Source organism: Eucyclogobius newberryi, unplaced genomic scaffold, assembly GCF_026437365.1.
Source record: "Eucyclogobius newberryi isolate DKJ021-1_F unplaced genomic scaffold, fEucNew1.0.hap1 SCAF_2, whole genome shotgun sequence".
Classification (NCBI taxonomy): domain Eukaryota; kingdom Metazoa; phylum Chordata; class Actinopteri; order Gobiiformes; family Gobiidae; genus Eucyclogobius; species Eucyclogobius newberryi.
The window spans coordinates 46,454,067-46,477,187 of NW_027315834.1; the positions used below are offsets into that span (position 1 = coordinate 46,454,067).

Below are 23,121 nucleotides of genomic sequence, written 5' to 3' on the forward strand. Positions count from 1 at the left end.
TTGGTTGATTTAATGTTTTTTTATTACATTTTTCTAGATGAACAAAACACAGCTGCTTTTTTTAAAATTATGCATTCATATTATCACATTTTGTTATCACCCAAAATAATGATAAAACACTGTATTTAATGTGTTTTGTATGCATCTTTTTTACTGAATCAATGTTATTTTATGGTTCAAACTCAAAGCGGCGTTTCTGTGCGTCCTGACTGAGACTCAAACCTTTGAGAATGAAGCTAAAAGGTAAAGTTACGGCAAAAGACCAACGTAAAAGGGTCAAAGTAGTAAACCGCCCTTTGCACTGACCGATGGTGACGTCGGAGGAGCTGTGGGCCTCCAGGAAGCAGTTGAGGTGTTGCCACGTTTTGGGGATCCAGTCCACGATCTTGATCAGGTCGTTGCTGCGCATGTTCTTGTCGATCTCCGTCTCGATGAGTTTCCGCCGGAGGAAACGGCCCAGGAAGCCTTTGACGGGCTCCGTGTGGTTGGTACACAGCACCCACCTGCGGGCGACGGGTGAAAGGCACATCATTTAACGTCTTTGACAATAACGTATGACACAATGACCCCAAAAACGATTCTAAGTGTTAAAAAAGTGACATAATAAATAAACGGCAGAATGAAACTCGTTTGTTTGTGTCTAAAACGAGTCGCACAAGTTGGTTCTACAGCTCAAATCTCATCGTAGAACGGAAAAAACACAGAAAAAGCACCCACTAATTACATTGACCCACACATTTTTTTTGCATTTTCTATCATTTATCCTCCCGTAACCTTAACCCTATCGCTCAGAACGTCTTCTAAGTAACATTTCGTGAACATCAACATCTATAAAAGTCGGTTATAGCCCAGTTCAGATGTAAATAATGCAGTTTTATGAGAAACAGCGCGGTAAAGAACGACATTTGATGCTGCAGTAAAAGTACGAGTCCCCAGTTTCTGCAATAAAGTCCATAAAAAGGAGTAGATTAGAGACATGGCTTATCCCAGGGGAATGCGAAAACTAATCTTGTGCGAACGGAGTTTATTTTAGCACTACTTTTTGTGTTTTGGTTCTCAAGTCGAGAAGCGTCCGATGGTGAAACAGAATGAGATCCAACGATTAAAGGGCCTACGAATTTTGACTTTATTTAGTGTATTTAAACCTGTTGTACATATAAATGATAGTTTTACACCAGTCGAGCAGGTATTTGTGGAGAAAACTCGGACAGATCTGTAGAAAAATGACAGGAATTGACATCACACCAGGGACACTCATACAGGAAGTGACATCACACCAGGGACACTCATACAGGAAGTGACATCACACCAGGGACACTCATTCCAGTCAGCGTTTGTGCAGAATTTACACAAAGAAACAACTTTTTTGACTCTCTAAACATTAATTCAACAAAATAAAGTTGCTCTCATATATTTTCATGTTTGATGAGTTTTGGCCCAGTGTTTGCTGGATAATTTCCTAGTGTGATGTCATACATTCCAGATAAGATAAGATATTCCTTTATTGTCCACACATGGGAAAATTTGGTAATTCCAAACAGGAAGTGACATTATAAACCTTAAAAATGTGCTATTTTGAGATCTTTACTTTTGTTGTGGAAACAACATTCAAAACATATTCGTGCAATATTCGCCTGAGGAAAGGCTTGTCTCAATTTATCTATTAAATCTTTAATTTATCTTCTGCTGGTGCAGTTAAATGTTTTCAATATTCGTTCAATGCGTTGTCCGACTTGTAGGGGGTGCTTTAACAATAGTCTGCAGTAAATCTTATGTCACGTATGAGATGATGTGTCCGACCTTTATGCGATATGAAAGTGTAACAGATTCTTCTTGGATCGTAAAAGCGTTTGTAGCCGAGCGCACGACCGCCAGGAAATTAGACTCTATTCATAGTCACTGAACAGGAACGATTAGCAGTAATTAAGTCTCTGTGTGGGAGAGTTTTATGATCTGAGCAGAGCTGTGGGCTTAAAACACAAAAGGAGAAGAAAAAACGTGCGAGGAACGTGGAGGAACGTGGAGGAACGTGCGAGGAATGTGGAGGAACGTGGAAGAATGTGCGAGGAATGTGGAGGAACGTGCAAGGAACGTGGAGGAATGTGGAGGAACGTGGAGGAACGTGGAGGAATGTGCGAGCAACGTGAAGGAACGTGGAGGAACGTGGAGGAACGTGGAGGAACGTGGAGGAACGTTGGAGGAACGTTGGAGGAACGTGGAGGAATGTGGAGGAACGTGGAGGAACGTGGAGGAACGTGAAGGAACGAGAAGGAACGTGGAGGAACGTGGAGGAACGTTGGAGGAACGTGGAGGCACTGACCTGAAGTTGTGATGCAGCTCGAGGTTCGGAGACGAAGACACGCCCTGGTTCATGGTCCCGATCACGTACGGACTGTGGAGGGAAAGTAAGATAAGATAAGATTTTCCTTTTTTGTCCCACATGGGGAAATTTCATTGGTGCAACGCAGGAAGATACAGAGGTAGATACAGAAGAACAGATCACTTATAGGAAGTCTGAAAAACACTTTCAGTAGAAGATCTCCTATAAATAAATAAAAACTCCCATAGACAAATAAATAAATAAATATATACCATTGCATGTGATCACGACAGTAATTGCACATGAATATGTGGCACATAGATTGCACATGAATTTCACATGAATTCCAACAGCAATTGCACATATGACAGAATTGCACATGGTTAGGTCAGTATTGCGAGTGTTCAGGACTAACAGTTTTTGTTATAAAGTCTGACAGCAGCAGGAAGGAAAGACCTACGGAACCTTTCCTTCGCACATCGAGGGTGGATCAGTCTCTCACTGAAGCTGCTCTCCAGAGCGGACAGAGTGTCCTGCAGGGGGTGAGACTCATGGTCCAGCATAGATGTGAATCTAGCCAGGACCCTCCTGTCCCCCACCTCCTGCACCGAGTCCAGAGCACAGCCCAGGACGGAGCTGGACTTCTTGATGACTCTGTCCAGCCTCTTCCTCTCCCTCTCTGTGATGCTGCTGCTCCAGCAGGCCACACCGTACAGGAGGGCTGATGCCACCACAGAGTCGTAGAAGGTCTTCAGGAGTGGCCCTGTCACTCCAAAAGATCTGAGTCTCCTCAGGAGGTAGAGCCGACTCTGGCTCTACCTGTACAGTCTGTGTTATGAGTCCAGTCCAGTTTGTGGTTCAGATGAACACCCAGGTACTTGTATGAGTCCACTCTCTCAATGTCCCGTCCCTGGATGTTCACTGGTGAGGGGGCAGTGGGGTGGCGTCTGCGGAAATCCACCACCATCTCCTTGGTCTTCCCCGCGTTGATGAGGAGGTGGTTCCGCTGACACCAGTCCACAAAGTCCTGCGCCAGTCCTTTGTACTCCGCATCATCGTCGTCCGTGATGAGTCCGATGATGGCAGAGTCGTCAGAGAACTTCTGCAGGACACAGCTGTCCGTGTCATGTCTGAAGTCTGCAGTGTAAAGGGTGAAGAGAAAGGGCGTGAGGACAGTGCCCTGGGGCGCCCCCACACTGCAGGTCCGAGTGTCAGACACACAGTTCCGGGCTCTCACAAACTGGGGTCGGTCCGTGAGGTAGTCCAGGATCCACTCTGCCAGGTCATACTCCACACCAGCCGTCTCCAGCTTGTCCCTCAGGAGCAGCGGCTGGATGGTGTTGAAGGCGCTGGAAAGATCGAAGAACAGAATCCTCACAGAGCTGCCAGGCTTTTCCAGGTGAGAGAGAGAGCGGTGCAGCAGGGAGATGACGGCGTCCTCCACTCCGATGCCAGACCGATATGCAAACTGCAGCGGGTCCATGGCTGAGCTCACGGTGGAGCGGAGGTGATCCAGGACCAGCCGCTCCAGTGTCTTCATCAGGTGGGACGTGAGAGCCACTGGCCTGAAGCTGTTGAGGTCTTGGGGGCGCGGTGTCTTAGGGACAGGTACCAGACAGGAGGTCTTCCAGACCTGTGGTACCACCCTCAGCTTCAGGCTCATGTTGAAGACATGCTCCATAACTCCACACAGTTCATCTGCACAGGACTTAAGGAGCCTGGGGCTGATGCCATCAGGTCCTGCTGCCTTCCTCACTTTAATCCTCTTCAGCTCACTCCTCACCTGTGCTGCTGTGACAGTCAGTGGTTGGCAGGGGGACTGTGTGCTGGGGGGATGGGTGAGTCCAGGCGAAGTGGGGAGCTGATGGTCCGGGGCAGATAAGCGAAGAGGAACAGATGCAGGGCATTGTCCAGCTGTGGAAGAGGGAGCATGCAGCTGTGCAGGGGGAGGGGCGGGTGACCGATCAAACCTCAAGAAGTGAGCATTTAAATCATTCACCCACTGTGGATCCCCCTCTGTCTGGGCAGGGGGGATTTTGAAGCCCGAGATGGTTTTCAGGCTCCTCCACACTCCCTGAATGTTCTTTTGCTGCAGCTGCTCCTCCATCCTCCTCTTGTAGCCGGCCCCAGCCTGCCTGATCTTCCTCCTCAGCTCCTTCTGCACAGTCCTCAGCTCCTCCTTGTTCCCTGACCTGAAGGCTCTCTTCTTCTCCTTCAGCAGAGCCTTCAGTTCACGGTTAATCCATGGCTTGTTGTTTGGAAAACACCGCACCGTCCGGGAGGGAACAATGTTCTCAAAACAGAAGTTGATGTAGTCCGTGATGCACTCTGTGATGGTGTTGATGTCCTCCCCATGTGGGTCATAAAGCTCAGTCCAGACAGTGGTGCTGAAGCAGTCCCTCAGAGCCTCCTCGCTCTCAGCAGACCACATCCTCACCTCACGGGACACCACAGGCTGCCTGCGCACGATGGGTTCATACACAGGCCTCAGATGTACAAGGTTGTGGTCCGAGCTGCCCAGGGGAGGGAGGGGGGAAGAAGAATAAGCCTCCTTGGTGTTGGCAAAAAACAAGTCCAATGTTCTATTCTCTCTGGTGGGGCAGGTAACATACTGGGTGTATGTTGGTAGAACAGAAGAGGGAGAAGCGTGGTTAAAGTCACCAGAGATGAGGAAGAGAGCCTGTGGATGCTGTGTTTGCAGCCTACAAGTGCAGGAGAGCATTGCTTCACAAGCATTTTCAGCATTGGCAGACGGGGCCACATAGACTGCGATCAAAATCACATGTGAGAACTCCCGGGGCAGATAGTATGGCCTCATGTCAATAGCCAATAGTTCAATATCCTTGTTACATAGCTGCTCCCTCACTGTGCAGTGTTCGGGTTTGGACCAGCTCGTGTTCACATACACCGCCAGACCTCCACCTCTTTTCTTAGTATTAGTATTAGTAGAAGTAGAAGTAGAAGTATTCGTAGAAGTAGAAGAAGAAGAACAGGCAAAAGTCCTCTAAATGTGAGTGAGAAACAGGAAGCTGCAGCACATATTGATTTCAGATCCTGGTTTAATTTAAAGGATCAAAAACTGATTCCAGAACTTTATTTAACCATTTATTTTTTACCAACTTCAGCCCAGTAAATGTTTTACAGCTTAGAACCTACAAACATCGGAATGCACTATTTTACAACGTTGAAGTAGTTTTAAGTCAAGTGAACTGGCATCAAAACGTAAAAATGAATGAAAAATAAGTAAAATCATTAAAATAAAATAAATTCATAAAAGTGCTGTATTTTCCTCATTATAATTAACAAAAAATGCTAAAATAAACCATTTTAATTGCAAAATTGCTTCAAGTGCAAATATATATATATTTTTTTAATATTTTTGCTTTTTAGTGAGATAAACAAAGAATGACAATAAAAACATACAAATGACACAGAAACGACAAAAAAGTACAAAAAAAAAGATATAATATACATAAAATATATAATGAAAAAAATAAAATATAATAAAAATAATACATAAAATATATAATGAAAAAAATATATATAATAAAAATAATACATATAATATATAATGAAAAATAAAATAATAAAAAATATAATAATAATAATACATAAAATATATAATGTAAAATAAAATGATGAAAATAAAAAAGGGGTAGGGGGTAAAATATGTCCTTTTGACACATGGATTAAGGGTGAAGTAGTTTTATAGAAAGAGATGATGTAAAATAACCGGTCTTGCACTGACCATTTGTGGTACTTGCAGTTGAGGAAGCCGTTGAAGATGTCGCTGAGGGAGCCCACGTGGTGCAGGTTGTCCAGGATGACCACCAGGGGGAGCTGTGCTGCCGTGTCCTCCGAGTTACACTGCTCGGCCAGACTGGACAGGTACTGACGCAGCTCCTGGACACAAGGACGCCAGGGTTTAGAGGGATATGAATCATGTTACACCACAACAACAACAACAACAACAACAACAACAACAACAACAACAACAACAACAACAACAACAGGTGTTCAGAGAATTGGCAAAGACAAAAAGGAAACTTTGATTGAGGAGTGAATTTAGTCTAATGTGAAATATTATATAGCAAATATTATTTATTTAAAAAAAAAATACAATGTACAAATATTAGCAGGAATGGACCATGTTTCACACTAATACAGAAAATAATGATAACGGTGATAAAGGAAGCTTTTTTTCATAAATCTGTATCTTTATTTATTTTTATTTGTTTTATTTATACAGGGAAAACCCAACAAGAAAAACTTGCTTTTCATGGGTGTCCCGTTAAAAACAAAACACAGATTAATCAAACAAAAAATATATATACAATTTTATATATATATTTTATATAATTTATATTCAAATAAAACAGCAATAAATAATTCAAGTAAACAATTCATTAAAATAACAAATATATAAAAACACACTTACACATTCACTATGAGATAAGATTATAATATTGATAATAAAGCTATTGATTATAAAGGAAAATATCGGTTATTGGCCATGAGTCAGTCGTACAATTTTCAATGGTGTAAATTAATTCTTGTTGTGCAAATAGACCGTTTTTAAGATGTGTCTCTGTAAAATGTTTTTTTTTTTTATAGGATCCCAGGACGATTAGTGGGACTTCGGTTACAGCTAATTAAAAAAGTACAATTATACAACAAATACATATAAAATAATCAATATCAGCAGCAAAGATCCAATTCCCTGGACTCAAGGTCATTTTACAACAATATAAAGACTTAGACACCACATAAATAACTCAACAAATGTTGAAATGTATTGAATCTGTCTTTTGTTTGCACATAACTCATTTAAATGACAAAAACGCAGCTTAAAAGCGGAACAATGGTTTGAATGTGACTGTTGTGTTCAAAGTTGTTTCCCTGATAGAGATCAAAGGAGCTTTTTGGCTGCATCAGATTTAAAGATTATTGACTTTGGTTTTGAAAGTGAATGATCAAAAGACGCCTCGTGCTTTGGATTCAGACGCAGATTTGAATATTTTTGATGCGGCGCGTTGAACTGAAGCGACAAATAATGAAGCGGAAATGAGAGAAATATCCAAAGTTATTATCACAGAATAACACGGGCACAAATATGTCATTATTAACAACATCAAATGAATAAACAGTTTATTGACACTGACCTGACACAAGCGTTTTGACATTTAAATTACCGTTATAACATATACAAGTCGCACTGGAGTATGAAATGCAGTTGCAAGTGTGAAAATAACAAATAATATCACATATAAGTCGCTCCGGAGTATAAGTATAAGTATAAATGTAAGTATATGTCGCACCCCGGCCAAAACTAAGAAAAAAGGTGCGACTTATAGTCCCGAAAATACGGTATATTGGAATTTGTTGGTTTAATTCATTATTTTGTTTTTTTATCCGTCTTTTTTAGGTAGTTTTAAAAGCTAATTTCTTATGTTTTTTCATATATTGACACTTGTTTGCCTGTGATTCTGCCATTTTGTCGCTTTAATATCTTAATATAATGTAAGACTTTTAATGTTTTTCCCGCTAAACTGTCCTTACTTTGCTGGAGTTGTGGTCGACGTTGAATCTGGCCACGTTGCGCTCGTTGGGCTCGTGTCCCAGCTGCGAGATCACGTACTCGGACAGCTTGGCGGCGAGGAAGGACTTCCCGGTGCCGCTGGGCCCGGACAGGATGATCCGCCGGTGCTCCATCAGGAGGTTCAGGTAGCGCTGGAGGATGGGCTTCGGGATCAGCGTGTCGAACACCAGGCTGTCCAGGCTGTTCTCCCGCAGTCCTGTCCAAAGTTACAACACAAAACACGCTTTAAAACTAAAAAAAACTGTTGGCGGAGGGTAGAGATCCTGCGTATCCACATGAATATTGAAGTCTACCATGATAATATTTGAGATTTTATACATATTGTGCCTATTTTTCCCCCTTTTGTGACTATTTTTGTAAAGTTTATAATTGTACTTTCTCGTTGGACGTGAGCACAAATATGACATAGGTAGAGGTGATTCCACAGCTGTTACCATAGCAACCAGACTGTAAACAAGAGCCAAACTCCACATAAATGACACAACAGTTCTGATCTGACACAATAAGACCATAAAACACCTTTATTTAGTCCAACCATGGTTTAAACTGTCTGTGTGTCGCACACTGATGACATCACAGAGGGATTCAGCTCCACTTCCTGTCATTTTAAACTCTTAATTTTCCAAAATTCTTCACAAACTGCAACTTAACGGAAGTAAAACTGTGATAAATATTTACCACAGGTTCTACACCAACAAACTAAGTCAGAATTAGAAAAGCAGGAGAAGATTCAGATGGACTTTAAACGTATCGGGTTTAACAGAAACATACAGATGATGTGACCCGGACATTTCATCGGTCCCACGCAATCCCTCACGTCCCACGCAATCCCTCCCGTCCCACGAGCTCCTTCCCGTGCCTCTCGCTCCCTCTCGTCCCGCGCGCTCCCTGTTCTGCGCGCTCTCCCTCGTCCCCCTTGCTCCTTCTCGTCCCGCGCGCTCCCTCCCATCCCACGCGCTCCCTCTAGTCCCACCTGCTCCTTCCCGTCCCATGCGCTCCCTCTCGTCCCGCGCGCTCCCTCCCGTCACGTGCGCCCCCTCCCATCGCACGCGCTCCCTCTAGTCCCACCTGCTCCCTCCCGTCCCATGCGCTCCCTCTCGTCCCACCCGATCCCTCCCTTCCCACACGCTCCCTCTCGTCCTGCGCGCTCCCTCTCGTCCCGCGCGCTCCCTCTCGTCCCGCGCGCTCCCCCTCTTCCCACTTGCTCCCTCTCGTCCCACTTGCTCCCTCTCATCCCGCGCGCTCCCTCTTGTCCCACGCGCTCCCTCCCGTCCCGCGCGCTCCCTCTAGTCCCACCTTCTCCCTCCCATCCCACGCACTCCCTCTCGTCCCACACGCTCCCCCTCGTCCCACGCGCTCCCTCTTGTCCCACGCGCTCCCTCCCGTCCCGCGCGCTCCCTCTAGTCCCACCTGCTCCCTCCCGTCCCACGCACTCCCTCCCGTCCCACGCGCTCCCTCCCGTCCTGCGCGTTCCCTCTAGTCCCACCTTCTCCCTCCCATCCCACGCGCTCCCTCTCGTCCCACGCGCTCCCCCTCGTCCCACGCGCTCCCTCTCGTCCCACGCGCTCCCTCCCGTCCCACGCGCTCCCTCTAGTCCCACCTGCTCCCTCCCGTCCCACGCGCTCCCTCCCGTCCCGCGCGCTCCCTCTAGTCCCACCTGCTCCTTTCCGTCCCACGTGCTCCCTCTCGTCCCACGCGCTCCCTCTCGTCCCGCGTGCTCCCTCTAGTCCCACCTGCTCCCTCCCATCCCACGCGCTCCCTCTCGTCCCACGCGCTCCCTCTCGTCCCACACGCTCCTTCCCGTCCCGCGCGCTCCCTCTAGTCCCACGCGCTCCCTCCCGTACCACGCGCTCCCTCCCGTTCCGCGCGCTCCCCCTCGTCCCACGCGCTCCCTCTCGTCCCACGCGCTCCCCCTCGTCCCACGCGCTCCCTCTCGTCCCACACGCTCCTTCCCGTCCCGCGCGCTCCCTCTAGTCCCACGCGCTCCCTCCCGTACCACGCGCTCCCTCCCGTCCCGCTCGTCCCCCTCGTCCGTACCTTTAAGGTTGACCTGGATCACGTTGCTGTCTCCCACCAGGTATCCGCAGGGCAGCAGCTCCGGGACCTCTGAGGAGTGAGAGCGCACCACGTCCCCCATGCGGTAACACACGATGCTGTCAGAGCTCAGGCCCAGGCTGCTGCTCGGGTCCACTCTGAACACGTACTCCTGAGGACAGAGGTCACAGCAGAGGTCACAGCAGAGGTCAAAATAGAGGTGACAGCAGAGGTCACAGCAGAGGTTACAATAGAGGTGACAGCAGAGGTCACAGCAGAGGTCACAGCAGAGGTCACAGCAGAGGTGACAGCAGAGGTCACAGCAGAGGTCACAGCAGAGGTCACAATAGAGGTGACAGCAGAGGTCACAGCAGAGGTCACAATAGAGGTGACAGCAGAGGTCACAGCAGAGGTCACAGCAGAGGTCACAGCAGAGGTGACAGCAGAGGTCACAGCAGAGGTCACAGCACAGGTCACAGCAGAGGTGACAGCAGAGGTCACAGAAGAGGTGACAGCAGAGTTCAGCCTTGGTATTTCACAAAACAACATCCTTTCTGAGGTCAGTGAACTCGAGGAGGAACATTAAAATGACGGATGATTGTTTTTTAGTTCCCAGGGACATAGTTTCAATAAAAACCCACGTACGTAAAGAGTTATGGAAGTTGGAAGTGGAGTTTATCTTTGGAGTCGTTACCTTGAAGAGGCGCCGGATGACTCCATCTAAGACGTCCCACTTGGTTTTACCGCTCACACCGATCGACCCGATGAGGTACTCCTGACTCAGTTTACCCTGGAATTAAAAAGACTTTATTGTTTCTCAGTCACTGCAACACAAAACGTGATCATGGTTTACAGCACACAGTATGAGGAGGGAGTGGAAGTATGGAAAAGGTTCAGTTGGTCCAGTTTGTTTAGAGATACTACCCTATTTTAACTGAATATATAAAAGTTAATAAAAAAGTATCAATTTTTTAACTATTTCAGATTGTTGTCAATGATACACTTTGTAAATATTATCTCTAAAAGCCTTCTGTCAGCATAGTTACACCTTTATTTGGTTGAAAATGTATCAAAACGTCTCAATGAACAAAACAAATAACAGTTTGACTTGTCGAGTACTAAAATTATTTTTCCGTTGCAGCCGATGTAAATAACCAGGACGGTTAGTGTTTTATTGGTGATAATATGGAAAAAATGGCCTTCAGCCCTCGTTTCCCCTGTTTTCCTCCTCTTACTGAGCTGTTACTGAGCTGTTACTGAGCTGTTACTGAGCTGTTACTGAGCTGTTACTGAGCGGTTACTGAGCTGTTATTGAGCTGTTACTGAGCGGTTACTGAGCTGTTACTGAGCTGTTACTGAGCTGTTACTGAGCGGTTACTGAGCGGTTACTGAGCTGTTACTGAGCGGTTACTGAGCTGTTACAGGGCTGTTACTGAGCTGTTACTGAGCGGTTACTGAGCTGTTACTGAGCGGTTACTGAGTGGTTACTGAGCGGTTACTGAGCTGTTACTGAGTGGTTACTGAGCTGTTACTGAGCTGTTACTGAGTGGTTAGTGAGCTGTTATTGAGCTGTTACTGAGCTGTTACTGAGCGGTTACTGAGCTGTTACTGAGCGGTTACTGAGCTGTTACAGGGCTGTTACTGAGCTGTTACTGAGCGGTTACTGAGCTGTTACTGAGCGGTTACTGAGTGGTTACTGAGCGGTTACTGAGCTGTTACTGAGTGGTTACTGAGCTGTTACTGAGCTGTTACTGAGTGGTTAGTGAGCTGTTATTGAGCTGTTACTGAGCTGTTACTAAGATGTTACTGGGCTGTTACTAAGCTATTACTGAGCTGTTTTTAAGCTGTTACTGAGCTGTTATTGAGCTGTTACTGAGTGGTTACTGAGCTGTTACTGAGCTGTTACTGAGTGGTTACTGAGCTGTTACTGAGCTGTTGCTGAGCTGTTACTGAGCTGTTACTGAGCGGTTACTGAGCGGTTACTGATCGGTTACTGAGCTGTTGCTGAGCTGTTACTGAGCTGTTACTGAGCGGTTACTGAGCGGTTACTGATCGGTTACTGAGCTGTTACTGAGCTGTTACTGAGCGGTTACTGAGCCGTTACCGAGCTGTTGCTGAGCGGTTACTGAGCTGTGAAACAAAGCAACATTTAGAAGCCGTTTGCGAGCGTCTTCGACACGACCTGGCTCACCTTGGTGGTCTTGGGCGCGCTGCAGATGGACACCACGATCCTCACGCTTCGACCTTCTTTGCGCATGTTTCCCTCGAAGCTGTCATCTAACAGAAAAGTGTCTGTTAAAAACACAGAGCAGGTTTAATCCTCAAAGACACGCACAGGAACGCACAGGAACGCTGCTTTTGAGCGATGAAAACTACAGAGTTCTGCCTCACATTTCAAACTGGTGTAAGAAAACAACATGACAAAGGCCGTTGTCTGTCGTGGGCTGACCTGACATGATGGTGTCTGTGATGTTGAGGTTGTTGAGCGACAGGCCCAGGCTTTGGCGTGAGGAGGACGAGGAGGTGCTGGAGGTCTCTGATGGCGGCCGCGCCGTTTTCACCGGCGTGGCCGTGGGAGTGGCGTTTCCGCTCGACTTCAGCCGGTCGTTCTCCGCCTTCAACGTCTCGATCTCATTCTGCTCGAGCACGAAACAAAGCATGAGCGAGGGCGAACTCAGACCGCATTCACAGTCGTTCTGTGTAGGGCCCGGTTTGTGATTTAGAGCTGGTTTGGTTTCTTGTAGCCCTCGTTTTGTTCTGGTCCAGTCCTACTTCAGATCTGGGACTATAGTACGAGTTTAGTCTTGGTTTTGCAGCTTTTTGAACTTAAAACGCTAAAAATGTTTGGGGTAAAAAATAACTCGAACCATGATTTCTAAGTTTAAAAAAAAACAGCAGAACAACTTTGCTTTCACACTGAGCAATGAAACAGTTTGAATGAGACTAACAACAATAGCTGCATCCATATCAGATTTTCGTGAGGAGGCAGCGAGTCAGTCAAACTAAACATTTTGTCAATTTTGTGACTTGAAAATATCTCAGACCTAAACTGAAATGACAATTAAACATATTCAATTTAGTGAAAGTACTGAATTACCGTAATAGCTCTCAAAGATAAAATGTAAAATAGACTTTATGAGCGTTTAATCCCGTTGTAACGGTGTTCCCTCATCATTAGCTCACACAGAGTTGCAATTCGAGTGATTCAAGCATGTTTGAGGTAATCCTGTAACTGCGCCTCAAACATTTATTTTTATTATTATTATTGTTATTATTTTAATTTATTTAATTTATTTAATTTATTTAATTTATTTAATTTATTTAATTTATTTAATTTATTTAATTTATTTAATTTATTTATTGTATTTATTTATTTATTGTATTTATTTATTTTATCTATTTATTTATTTATTCATTTAATTCATTTTATTCATTTTATTCATTTTATTCATTTTATTCATTTTATTTGATCTCATTTGTTCGGAGCCCCATTAGCTTCCACAGGACATTAGACTTCCTGGGATCCAACCCCATTGACCCTGTTACAATATATTTATATACCTCAATAAAACGTAATATTCAAAGAGTTAATTAATACATTTTTGTTTTAGAGTCATAAGATTAGACCATAACGTCATATGGACATTTTCCAACAATAAAACCGCTTCTTACGAGAAGGGGCGGAGCTTATCAGTTACCAGGAAGATCAATATTTAAAAGTGTAATATGATGATCATTATATTGTGTAATACTATAAATCTAAAAGTGTAATATGTCTTCTGTATAGTACTAGTAATCCTTGTTTTCCCTGTTTAATATTCCTGCTAAATACTGAAGTACTTTCTGTGTTTCTTGAGTGTATAAACAGCATACGCTCCAGTCTAATACGATGAGATACTTCATTGTGAGTGGAAATGAGTTCACCGCCGGCGCTCTGGCCAATGAATATTTAACGTTTGAAAAGCGGAGCAAAAAGAATGGAATCGAACAGAGAGTTATTCAAAAATCTGCACGTTCACTCGGCGAAATACGACAAATATGAAATGCGATTAGAGCGGTTTATTTCAGCCGGGTTTAAGCGGCGTTAGCGGCTGTCGAGCTGCGTTTTTGATCTGTGAAAGTGTTTTTTGTGCTGAAGGTTGAGGCGAGATAAGAACGTGATCGTGAGAGAAGGTTTAAACGGCGTCTGAAAGAACAAACGGCGACGCTGCGTTTGAACGGGGCTCTTAACAACGTACTCAAAGGGATTTGTTTTGGAGTCAGACTTTAGAGATTAGACTCTGACATGTGCTTAAGAGCTAAAGGGTTTAAAAAGTATCTAAATTGCTCCATGAATCTAATAAGTCTGTTTTTGGTCTTTGGTCTTTGGTCAAACTCTGCAAAAACATCAACAGAAAATGTCTATTATTGGAGGATAAATAATCAGGTACAATATATATCAATATATTTATCACATTTCTCATTTCTATTTATTCATTTTGTGTTTTTTTATCGCTAGAATTACGAGTCCCACAATCCTTTGTGAGCTGTGCTAAAAGCGGCGCTAATGTGGAGCTAATGTGGAGCTAACAACAAGAAAACCAGTGCAAACCCGGACGGATCAGGAGCCTCAGGTTAAAACTGTTCTAACTGCAGTCACATGACCTCTCTGCTCTGTGCTGGGTCCAGTACCTGCCGCTCTGCTCTGTGCTGGGTCCAGTACCTCATGCGGGGTTCATGACCTCTCTGCTCTGTGCTGGGTCCAGTACCTCATGCTGGGTTCATGACCTCTCTGCTCTGTGCTGGGTCCAGTACCTCATGCGGGGTTCATGACCTCTCTGCTCTGTGCTGGGTCCAGTACCTCATGCGGGGTTCATGACCTCTCTGCTCTGTGCTGGGTCCAGTACCTCATGCGGGGTTCATGACCTCTCTGCTCTGTGCTGGGTCCAGTACCTCATGCGGGGTTCATGACCTCTCTGCTCTGTGCTGGGTCCAGTACCTGCATGCGGTTCATGACCTCTCTGCTCTGTGCTGGGTCCAGTACCTCATGCTGGGTTCATGACCTCTCTGCTCTGTGCTGGGTCCAGTACCTCATGCGGGGTTCATGACCTCTCTGCTCTGTGCTGGGTCCAGTACCTCATGCGGGGTTCATGACCTCTCTGCTCTGTGCTGGGTCCAGTACCTGCATGCGGTTCATGACCTCTCTGCTCTGTGCTGGGTCCAGTACCTCATGCTGGGTTCATGACCTCTCTGCTCTGTGCTGGGTCCAGTACCTCATGCGGGGTTCATGACCTCTCTGCTCTGTGCTGGGTCCAGTACCTCATGCGGGGTTCATGACCTCTCTGCTCTGTGCTGGGTCCAGTACCTCATGCGGGGTTCATGACCTCTCTGCTCTGTGCTGGGTCCAGTACCTGCATGCGTGGTTCATGACCTCTCTGCTCTGTCCAGTACCTGCATGCGGTTCATGGCCTCTCGGATCTGGTCCAGGTGGTGGGCGGAGCTCAGAGCTTCCAGTCGGATGTCGGTGAGCTTGAGCTCCTTCTCGCGCAGCTCGTTCTTCAGCTGGAGGATGGTCTCGGCCTCGGCCTCCGTGCACTCGCACAACCTGCGGCGGGCGGGGTCACCACAAACACACACAGGGGGCGGGGCCAAAGAGGAGAGGGCGACACTTTAAACTCGGGACGATTTCTGTTAATGTCGAGGGTCTAGAAGGATACGTTAAGAGTTAGTGAAGTCGTGAAGAGGAAACAGAGCGCGTCATGACAGCAAATCCCTCCAGAGAGCCACAAACTGTTCCCACACAAACGCTTCATGCAGCGGATCGACGGCAAACTAACACTTTCACTGAACCATCACTATTTTACATCCTACAAAACCTACAAAACCTACAAGAGTCAAACACTTCCTAACGGACCGTTTTTCTGTCCGTGTGTTTGATTTTTGATGGAGCTTCTCTGTCCAGGCCTTTTTATGACTTATGTGTCTCATCACTGACGACAGAAGAATCTTTAACTCATTTCAACTTGAATCTGATCTGATATATATTGTTGTTTGAGTTTGTGACTCGACTTGTGACTGGTCTATTTAGAACTGTTTTTAATTAACTTAATTTACCTTCACTTGTACTTGTGACGAGGGATGTCCAGATTATGACGTTAATCGATAATCGTGATTATTTAGGTCACAATATAAAAAAAATATTAAAATATATATATTTTTTCATTCATTCATTCATTTTCTACCGCTTGTTCCCTTTCGGGGTCGCGGGTGACTGGAGCCTATCCCAGTGACTTTGGGCCTTAGGCGGGGTACACCCTGGACAGTGGCCAACTTGTCGCAGGGCCAACACAGAGACATAGACATTACAAACAGTTCACTCTCACATTCATCCACTAGGGCCAATTTAGAGTTGACAATTCTATCTAACACCTGCATGTGTTTGGACGGTGGGAGGAGCCTGAGAACCCGGAGACAACCCACGGTAACACGGGGAGAACATGCAGACTCCACCCAGAGAGATCATGTGATGTTGGTCTGGTCCAATAAGGATTTTACTGTTGTTTTGTGATGTTAATAATTGTAAACAATCGTTAAATTGCAATGTTTATCTTCACAATAATCGTCACACTGACATTTGAGACCGTGACATCCCTCATGTGCCTAACTGTCGTTTGCCGGTGCCAAAGCCACACCATGCGTCGCCACGGACACGCCTAGTTACCGTGCACACACGCCTAGTTACCGTGCACACACGCCTAGTTGCCGTGCACACGCGCCCTAGTTACCGTGCACACACGCCTAGTTACCGTGCACACACGCCTAGTTACCGTGCACACACGCCCTAGTTACCGTGCACACACGCCTAGTTACCGTGCACACATGCCCTAGTTACCGTGCACACACGCCTAGTTACCGTGCACACACGCCTAGTTACCGTGATCTGTGCTTGTAAACCACGTGACCGTTTGACCTTTTCCTCTGAGTCCACAACGGAGCGGACGTGCTGTCACAAACACACATTCTAGAGCGGGAGAGAGGAGGAGCGAGGAGGAGGGAGGAGGAGGGAGGAGGAGCGAGGAGGAGCGAGGAGGAGCGAGGAGGCGGAGAGAGGAAGAGAGAGGAGGAGGGGAGTGGAGAGAGGAGAAAGGAGGAGCAAGGAAGAGGAGAGAGGAGCGAGGAGAAAGGAGGAGCAAGGAAGAGCGAGGAGTAGGAAAGAAGAGCGAAGAGGAGGGGAGAGGAGGAGGAGAGAGGAGGAGGAGCAAGGAGGAGAGAGGAGGATCAAGGAGGAGGGGAGTGGAGGAGGAGCAAGGAGGAGAAGCGAGGAGGAGAGAGGAGGGGAGAGGAGGAGCAAGGAAGAGAGAGAGGAGGAGAGAGAGAGGAGCGAGGAGGAGAGAGAGGTGGAAGGACAAAAGCAAAGTGAGGTTTAACAAAAAATTCAAATTAGATGAAGACAAATTGAAGGAGGCACAACATGGACTTGTTTCTATGGCAACCGATCCGTTTGTTTTATCTTGTGGAACGTCTCAGTTACTGTTACTACAGTAAGTGATGAATACACACAACACACTTCATGTTTCAGCCGCGTCCAAGTCAATGAAGGAAAAACTACTGCAAATACTACGACAATGACTACAACAAGCGCTACTACTACTACTGCTACTACTACTACTACTACTGTTACTACTACTACTACTACTGCTACTACTACAACAACTACACTACTACTGACAGTCAACCCTTCTCACCTGGACATGGACTATTTTATTTTAGATTGACAACTATTACCACAACTACAACAACAACTACAGCAACTACTTCTACAAATTCAACAACTACTACTACAACTTCAACAACTATTACAACTACAACTACTACAACTACAACAACTACAACAACAACTATTACAACTTCAACAACTGTTACTACTACTACAACTTCAACAACTATTATAACTACAACTACTACAACTACAACAACTACAACAACAACTATTACAACTTCAACAACTGTTACTACTACTACAACTACAACAACTATTACAACAACAACTACTACAACAACAACTATGTCTACAACAACTGCTACACCAGCAAGTACTACAAATAGTCCTACAACTACTACTACGTCTACAATGTACTTTTACATTCTTCCTTGTGTCCACATCCCGGTGGACAGCTAGGCCTCAGCGCGGGTGGTGTTGTGCCCCCTGGTGGAGAAAAGCCAGGGTTCACACTCGGACGTGGAGGTGCAGGTGTGGGGCGGGGCCAGGTGCGGGCGGTGCAGGTGCGGGGGCGGGGCACACGTACTCTGTGGCGGAGGGCGAGGAGCGCAGCGTGGCGATGCTGCCCTGCCGGTCGTCGTGCATGAGTTTGGGCGACGACGGCAACGAGTCGCCCGTCTCGTCCGCCTCGTCGTGGGTCGACTGCGACTTGCTCTTCTTCTTGCTGAAGGCGTGTTTGAACGAGCTGCGCAGCTGTCAATCAAAAGAAGCACACGGGTCATGAGCGCGAGGGCGGGGCCGAGGGCGGGGCTACAGCTCACAGAGGTTATTATCAGAGACGGGGGGGAGTCAGTCCGTGCTGTTTCCAAGCAATGATCACTGTTGTCGAGACGGGGGAAGAAAAGCAAGGCAGAAGAAGCAGAGATGCAGGGAGAGGGCGGCCATGTTGGAACTGCTGCAGGAGCGGGATGGGCGGAGCTGGTTTCATAAAGAAGTTTGAGGCACGTTCTCGCGCACACTTAGACTTATTCTCTGTGTTAAAACGAGAAAAAGCTTTGTATAAAAAACAATTGTGACATTAGATGAGTTTTTGTCCGGTGTTTTGGGGGTAATTTCCTAGTGTGATGTCACTAATTGCTACCAGGAAGTAAAACAAATGAAATAAATGAAATAAATGAAATAAATGAAATAAATGAAATAAATGAAATAAATGATAATGGATAATGGAACACGCCTGGACGAATGAGGGATTACACCGACAATGACCCGTCTTGTTCGCCATATTCCGCTCGAAAATACTTGGAGACCTAGAGAAAAGCTTTACCTATGAAATATGACATAAACTTGTGAAAAAATTTAAATTTTCACATGCACCGGCGGCTTGAGAACATCTTTGTGTCATTACATCTACGCCAAAAAAAACGCACAACCGCATCAATAAAACAGCTGCGCTCGTACCGACAAAAGGAGGCGGGACTAAAAGGCGCGTCCAGGTTGTTGTGGCGCGTAAACAAAGCGTCTCGATTACGTTTGGCCAGAGCGTCTTTGTGAAACCAGCCCGAGAGGGAGGAGGACAGCAGAGGGGGGCTAACTAGAGGGAGGGGTCCGGTGTCGTTGTTTCCATGCTGATCATTCTGAAGAGAGAGAGGATGATTGGAGGAGGGAGGAGAAAGGGGAGGAGCTGAGACGGGCGGGGTTGAAACAGCAGACAGATGGACTGACCTGAGCGGGGATGGAGTCTGACACCTGAAGAACAACAAAGTGTTAAGACGCCGAACGGGACCCGGAGACACGCCCCGGAGACACGCCCGAAGACACGCCCCCAAGACACGCCCCAGAGACACGTCCCGGAGACACGCCCGAAGACACGCCCCGGAGACACGCCCGAAGACACGCCCCCAAGACACGCCCCAGAGACACGCCCCAGAGACACGCCCCCAAGACACGCCCCAGAGACACGTCCGAAGACACGGCCCGGAGACACGCCCGAAGAAACGCTCCGGAGACACGCCCCAGAGACACGCCCCCAAGACACGCCCCAGAGACACGTCCGAAGACACGGCCCGGAGACACGCCCGAAGAAACGCTCCGGAGACACGCCCCAGAGACACGCCCCCAAGACACGCCCCAGAGTCAGAGTGCGACGTGTTACAATCTGCGCTCACTTAACAGAAAATTTTTCGGAATCGTGAAAAAAAAAATGCAATTTCAGGATATTTTTTCATATTGTTTCATATCGTTTTATATGTCGCTCGTGTTGATATTGTAAATTTTAAGTCAACTGGGATCATAAAAAACAATTAAGCCGCTTTCTATTGGAAAATATAAACGTATCAAAAGCAAAATACTTTTAAAAAACGTCATTTAAAATTGTAATCCGCACTCTGGTTTTAGCCGTACATTTCCAAAATGAGCCGTACAATTTTGTATCGCACTGTTTTAATGCTTGAAAAATATAAATGATCGCTCACATTTTTAAACAAACAAGGCACTTAAGACATAGAAAGTGTCACAGAGTTGAACTGCGATGAAGCAAATGCAGGAAATACATTTATAACAGAAGCAAAGCAAACGTTGGTTAAAGAACATGAGATTGTGTCCGTGATAGAACTCCATTGACTGACGTATTTAATCTGTGCAAATCAATCTTTAATTAACATTTGAGTAAGAAAAGACTTTATGACATTTGTCTAAATCCTGATGATTATTATGAAAAGGTCAATTCCAGTTCTTTCCACAGAGATTATTGGTCTGTTTTTCAGTATTTGAGTCTTTTCGTCAGAACAAAGCGCATTATTGATGAACAAAACGTATATACACACCATAATATTCAATGTTGATTTAATGTAAACTACATACATCTAAAAGGCAAATATACAAATAGCTTATGTTTGTACTTTCAGGTCAATTTGTGTACAGCTTTATTTTATAATGTATGTTTTTTTCAATATTTTTTTTTATTTTTTTAAAAACACAACATAAAAGTCCAGACATCCAAGAAATAAATAAAAAATATTACAGCCCAAAAATTAAGTCCAAGCTAGTCCAGAGTTCAAATTAAGACTGAATGCTTTTTATTTTTTATTTTTCAAATGTCAGATTTTTTGTCATAAAAAACATGAATTTCTGCTCCTCCAGTATCAGTTTTGTCACTATAATATAAAAAGTAGAATCCGATTCGACAGTCACTGCAAAAGATGAAAAACGTTCCTAAAAAGGCACATTTTATTGATAATAGAATAATAATAATGAAAATATGAGCTGCGTTTCTAACACTTGTACTTGGTGTTGGTGTGTAAAAGGCACGTTTGGTCACTTTCTCTTGGTGCTTTCCACTCGACTCACCCAGTTCTTCTTCTTCTTCTTCTTGTCGTCGGCGTCTTTGCCCAAACTGCCCAGACTGGAGTGACTGGCGGCGCTGTTGATGCTGGACATGCTCTCGGACGACTGCTGCCGCCGGATCCTCAGATCTGAGACGCACAATCGCACACGAACACGCCACGACGGTCTGAAAAATGCTTTCGAATGACCCTGTGGTGACTGTTTTTGTTTGAGTGTTTAGATTGACATTCATTCACGAGCGGTCGGCCCCCGAGTTTTGATCTAATTATGTTCTGATTAGACTTTGATGGTTGATTGTTTCATACTCTAGGTGCGCTTGTTTTCCATGCCATCGGATGCATTTGTTTTGCACTTTGGGGTTGATTGTTCCCATGTTTGGGAGCGTTTGTTCCCGTGTTTGGATGCATTAGTTCCCGTGTTTGGGTGCGTTCTTTCCCGTGTTTGGGTACGTTTGTTCCCATGTTTGGGTGCACTCGTTCCCGTGTTTGGGTACGTTTGTTCCCGTGTTTGGGAGTGTTTGTTCCCGTGTTTGGATTTGCTCGTTCCCATGTTTTGGATCATTTGTTCCCTTGTTTGGGTGCGTTTGTTTCCGTGTTTGGTTGTTTAGGTGCGTTCGTTCCCGTGTTAGGGTGCGTTTGTTCCTGTGTTTGGGAGCATTTGTTCCCATGTTTGGTTGTTTTGGTGCGTTTGTTCCTGTGTTTGGGTGCGTTTGTTCCTGTGTTTGGGAGCATTTGTTCCCATTTTTGGTTGTTTTGGTGCGTTTGTTCCTGTGTTTGGGTGCGTTTGTTCCTGTGTTTGGGAGCATTTGTTCCCATGTTTGGTTGTTTTGGTGCGTTTGTTCCTGTGTTTGGGTGCGTTTGTTCCTGTGTTTGGGAGCATTTGTTCCCATGTTTTGCTTGTTTTGGTGCGTTTGTTCCTGTGTTTGGGTGCGTTTGTTCCTGTGTTTGGGAGCATTTGTTCCCATTTTTGGTTGTTTTGGTGCGTTTGTTCCTGTGTTTGGATGCATTAGTTCCCGTGTTTGGGTGCGTTCTTTCCCGTGTTTGGGTGCGTTTGTTTCCATGTTTGGGTGCACTCGTTCCCGTGTTTGGGTACGTTTGTTCCCATGTTTGGGTGCACTCGTTCCCGTGTTTGGGTGCGTTTGTTCCCATGTTTGGGTGCACTCTTTCCCGTGTTTGGGTGCGTTTGTTCCCATGTTTGGGTGCACTCGTTCCCGTGTTTGGGTGCACTCGTTCCCGTGTTTGGGTGCGTTTGTTCTCATGTTTGGGTGCACTCGTTCTCATGTTTGGGTGCACTCGTTCCTGTGTTTGGGTGCGTTCGTTCCCGTGTTTGGGTGCGTTTGTTCTCATGTTTGGGTGCACTCGTTCCCATGTTTGGGTGCGCTCGTTCCTGTGTTTGGGTGCGTTCGTTTCCGTGTCTGGGTGCACTTGTTCCCGTGTCTGGGTGCGGTCGTTCCCATGTTTGGGTGCGTTCGTTTCCGTGTCTGGGTGCGCTCGTTTCCGTACCTCTGTGCAGGTGGTCGGGGCCGTTCAGAGCCACTTGGATGGCCGTCTGTGCGTCTGTGTTCTGGGTTTTTAGCGATTCGATGGTTTCTCTCAGCTCCGCCAGCTCCGACTCCTGCTCGGGACAGAAGGAGGAGCAGAAGCAGAAGGAGGAGCAGAAGAAGGAGCAGAAGAAGGAGCAGAAGGAGGAGCAGAAGGAGGATGAGCACAATGTAAATAACTAGATCAAAGGTCGGGGTCGTGAGTGTTCGTCAGGATAAAGCGGCTGTACCTTCTGCTCGGCCGTCATGGTGAGGCTCTGCAGTCGACACGTCATGTTACTGAGACTTTTCTCAAACGCTGCGACGAGATGAGCCTGTGGAGGGGATACACAAACAATGTAAACAAACAAACAAACAAACAAACAAACAAACAGGTCAACGACAACACTCATTGTATTCAGAGTGGCATCCCCCCAGGGAACGTTGGTTTATAGGTAAAGATGGGTAGCAATCAGCACATTTAACTTAATGAAACAACGAATGCACCTCCTTCTCTCTCCCCCTTACATGTGCCTCCTTCTCTCTCCCCTTACATGTGCCTCCTTCTCTCTCCCCTTTCATGTGCCTCCTTCACTCTCCCCTTACAT

At 46.0% G+C, this 23,121-nt stretch overlaps 1 protein-coding gene across 2 annotated transcripts in view; it reads right to left on the minus strand.

The window, feature by feature from the left end:
- nav3 (neuron navigator 3) overlaps positions 1–23,121 on the minus strand; it is a 339,677-nt gene that overhangs the window by 7,678 nt on the left and 308,878 nt on the right. Inside the window, exons 25-38 of one of the 2 annotated variants that reach the window (XM_072453275.1) lie at positions 22,765–22,848; positions 22,497–22,608; positions 20,998–21,122; positions 18,239–18,405; positions 16,867–16,953; positions 15,384–15,537; positions 12,403–12,589; positions 12,145–12,245; positions 10,648–10,743; positions 9,957–10,125; positions 7,880–8,115; positions 6,069–6,223; positions 2,321–2,392; positions 307–503 (exon numbers count right to left, since the gene is read on the minus strand). In XM_072453275.1, the coding sequence (XP_072309376.1) occupies positions 307–503; positions 2,321–2,392; positions 6,069–6,223; positions 7,880–8,115; positions 9,957–10,125; positions 10,648–10,743; positions 12,145–12,245; positions 12,403–12,589; positions 15,384–15,537; positions 16,867–16,953; positions 18,239–18,405; positions 20,998–21,122; positions 22,497–22,608; positions 22,765–22,848 (1,942 nt within the window). Of the gene's footprint in view, positions 1–306; positions 504–2,320; positions 2,393–6,068; positions 6,224–7,879; positions 8,116–9,956; positions 10,126–10,647; positions 10,744–12,144; positions 12,246–12,402; positions 12,590–15,383; positions 15,538–16,866; positions 16,954–18,238; positions 18,406–19,374; positions 19,399–20,997; positions 21,123–22,496; positions 22,609–22,764; positions 22,849–23,121 lie in introns of both variants that reach the window. The other variant, XM_072453276.1, reaches the window with a different exon arrangement.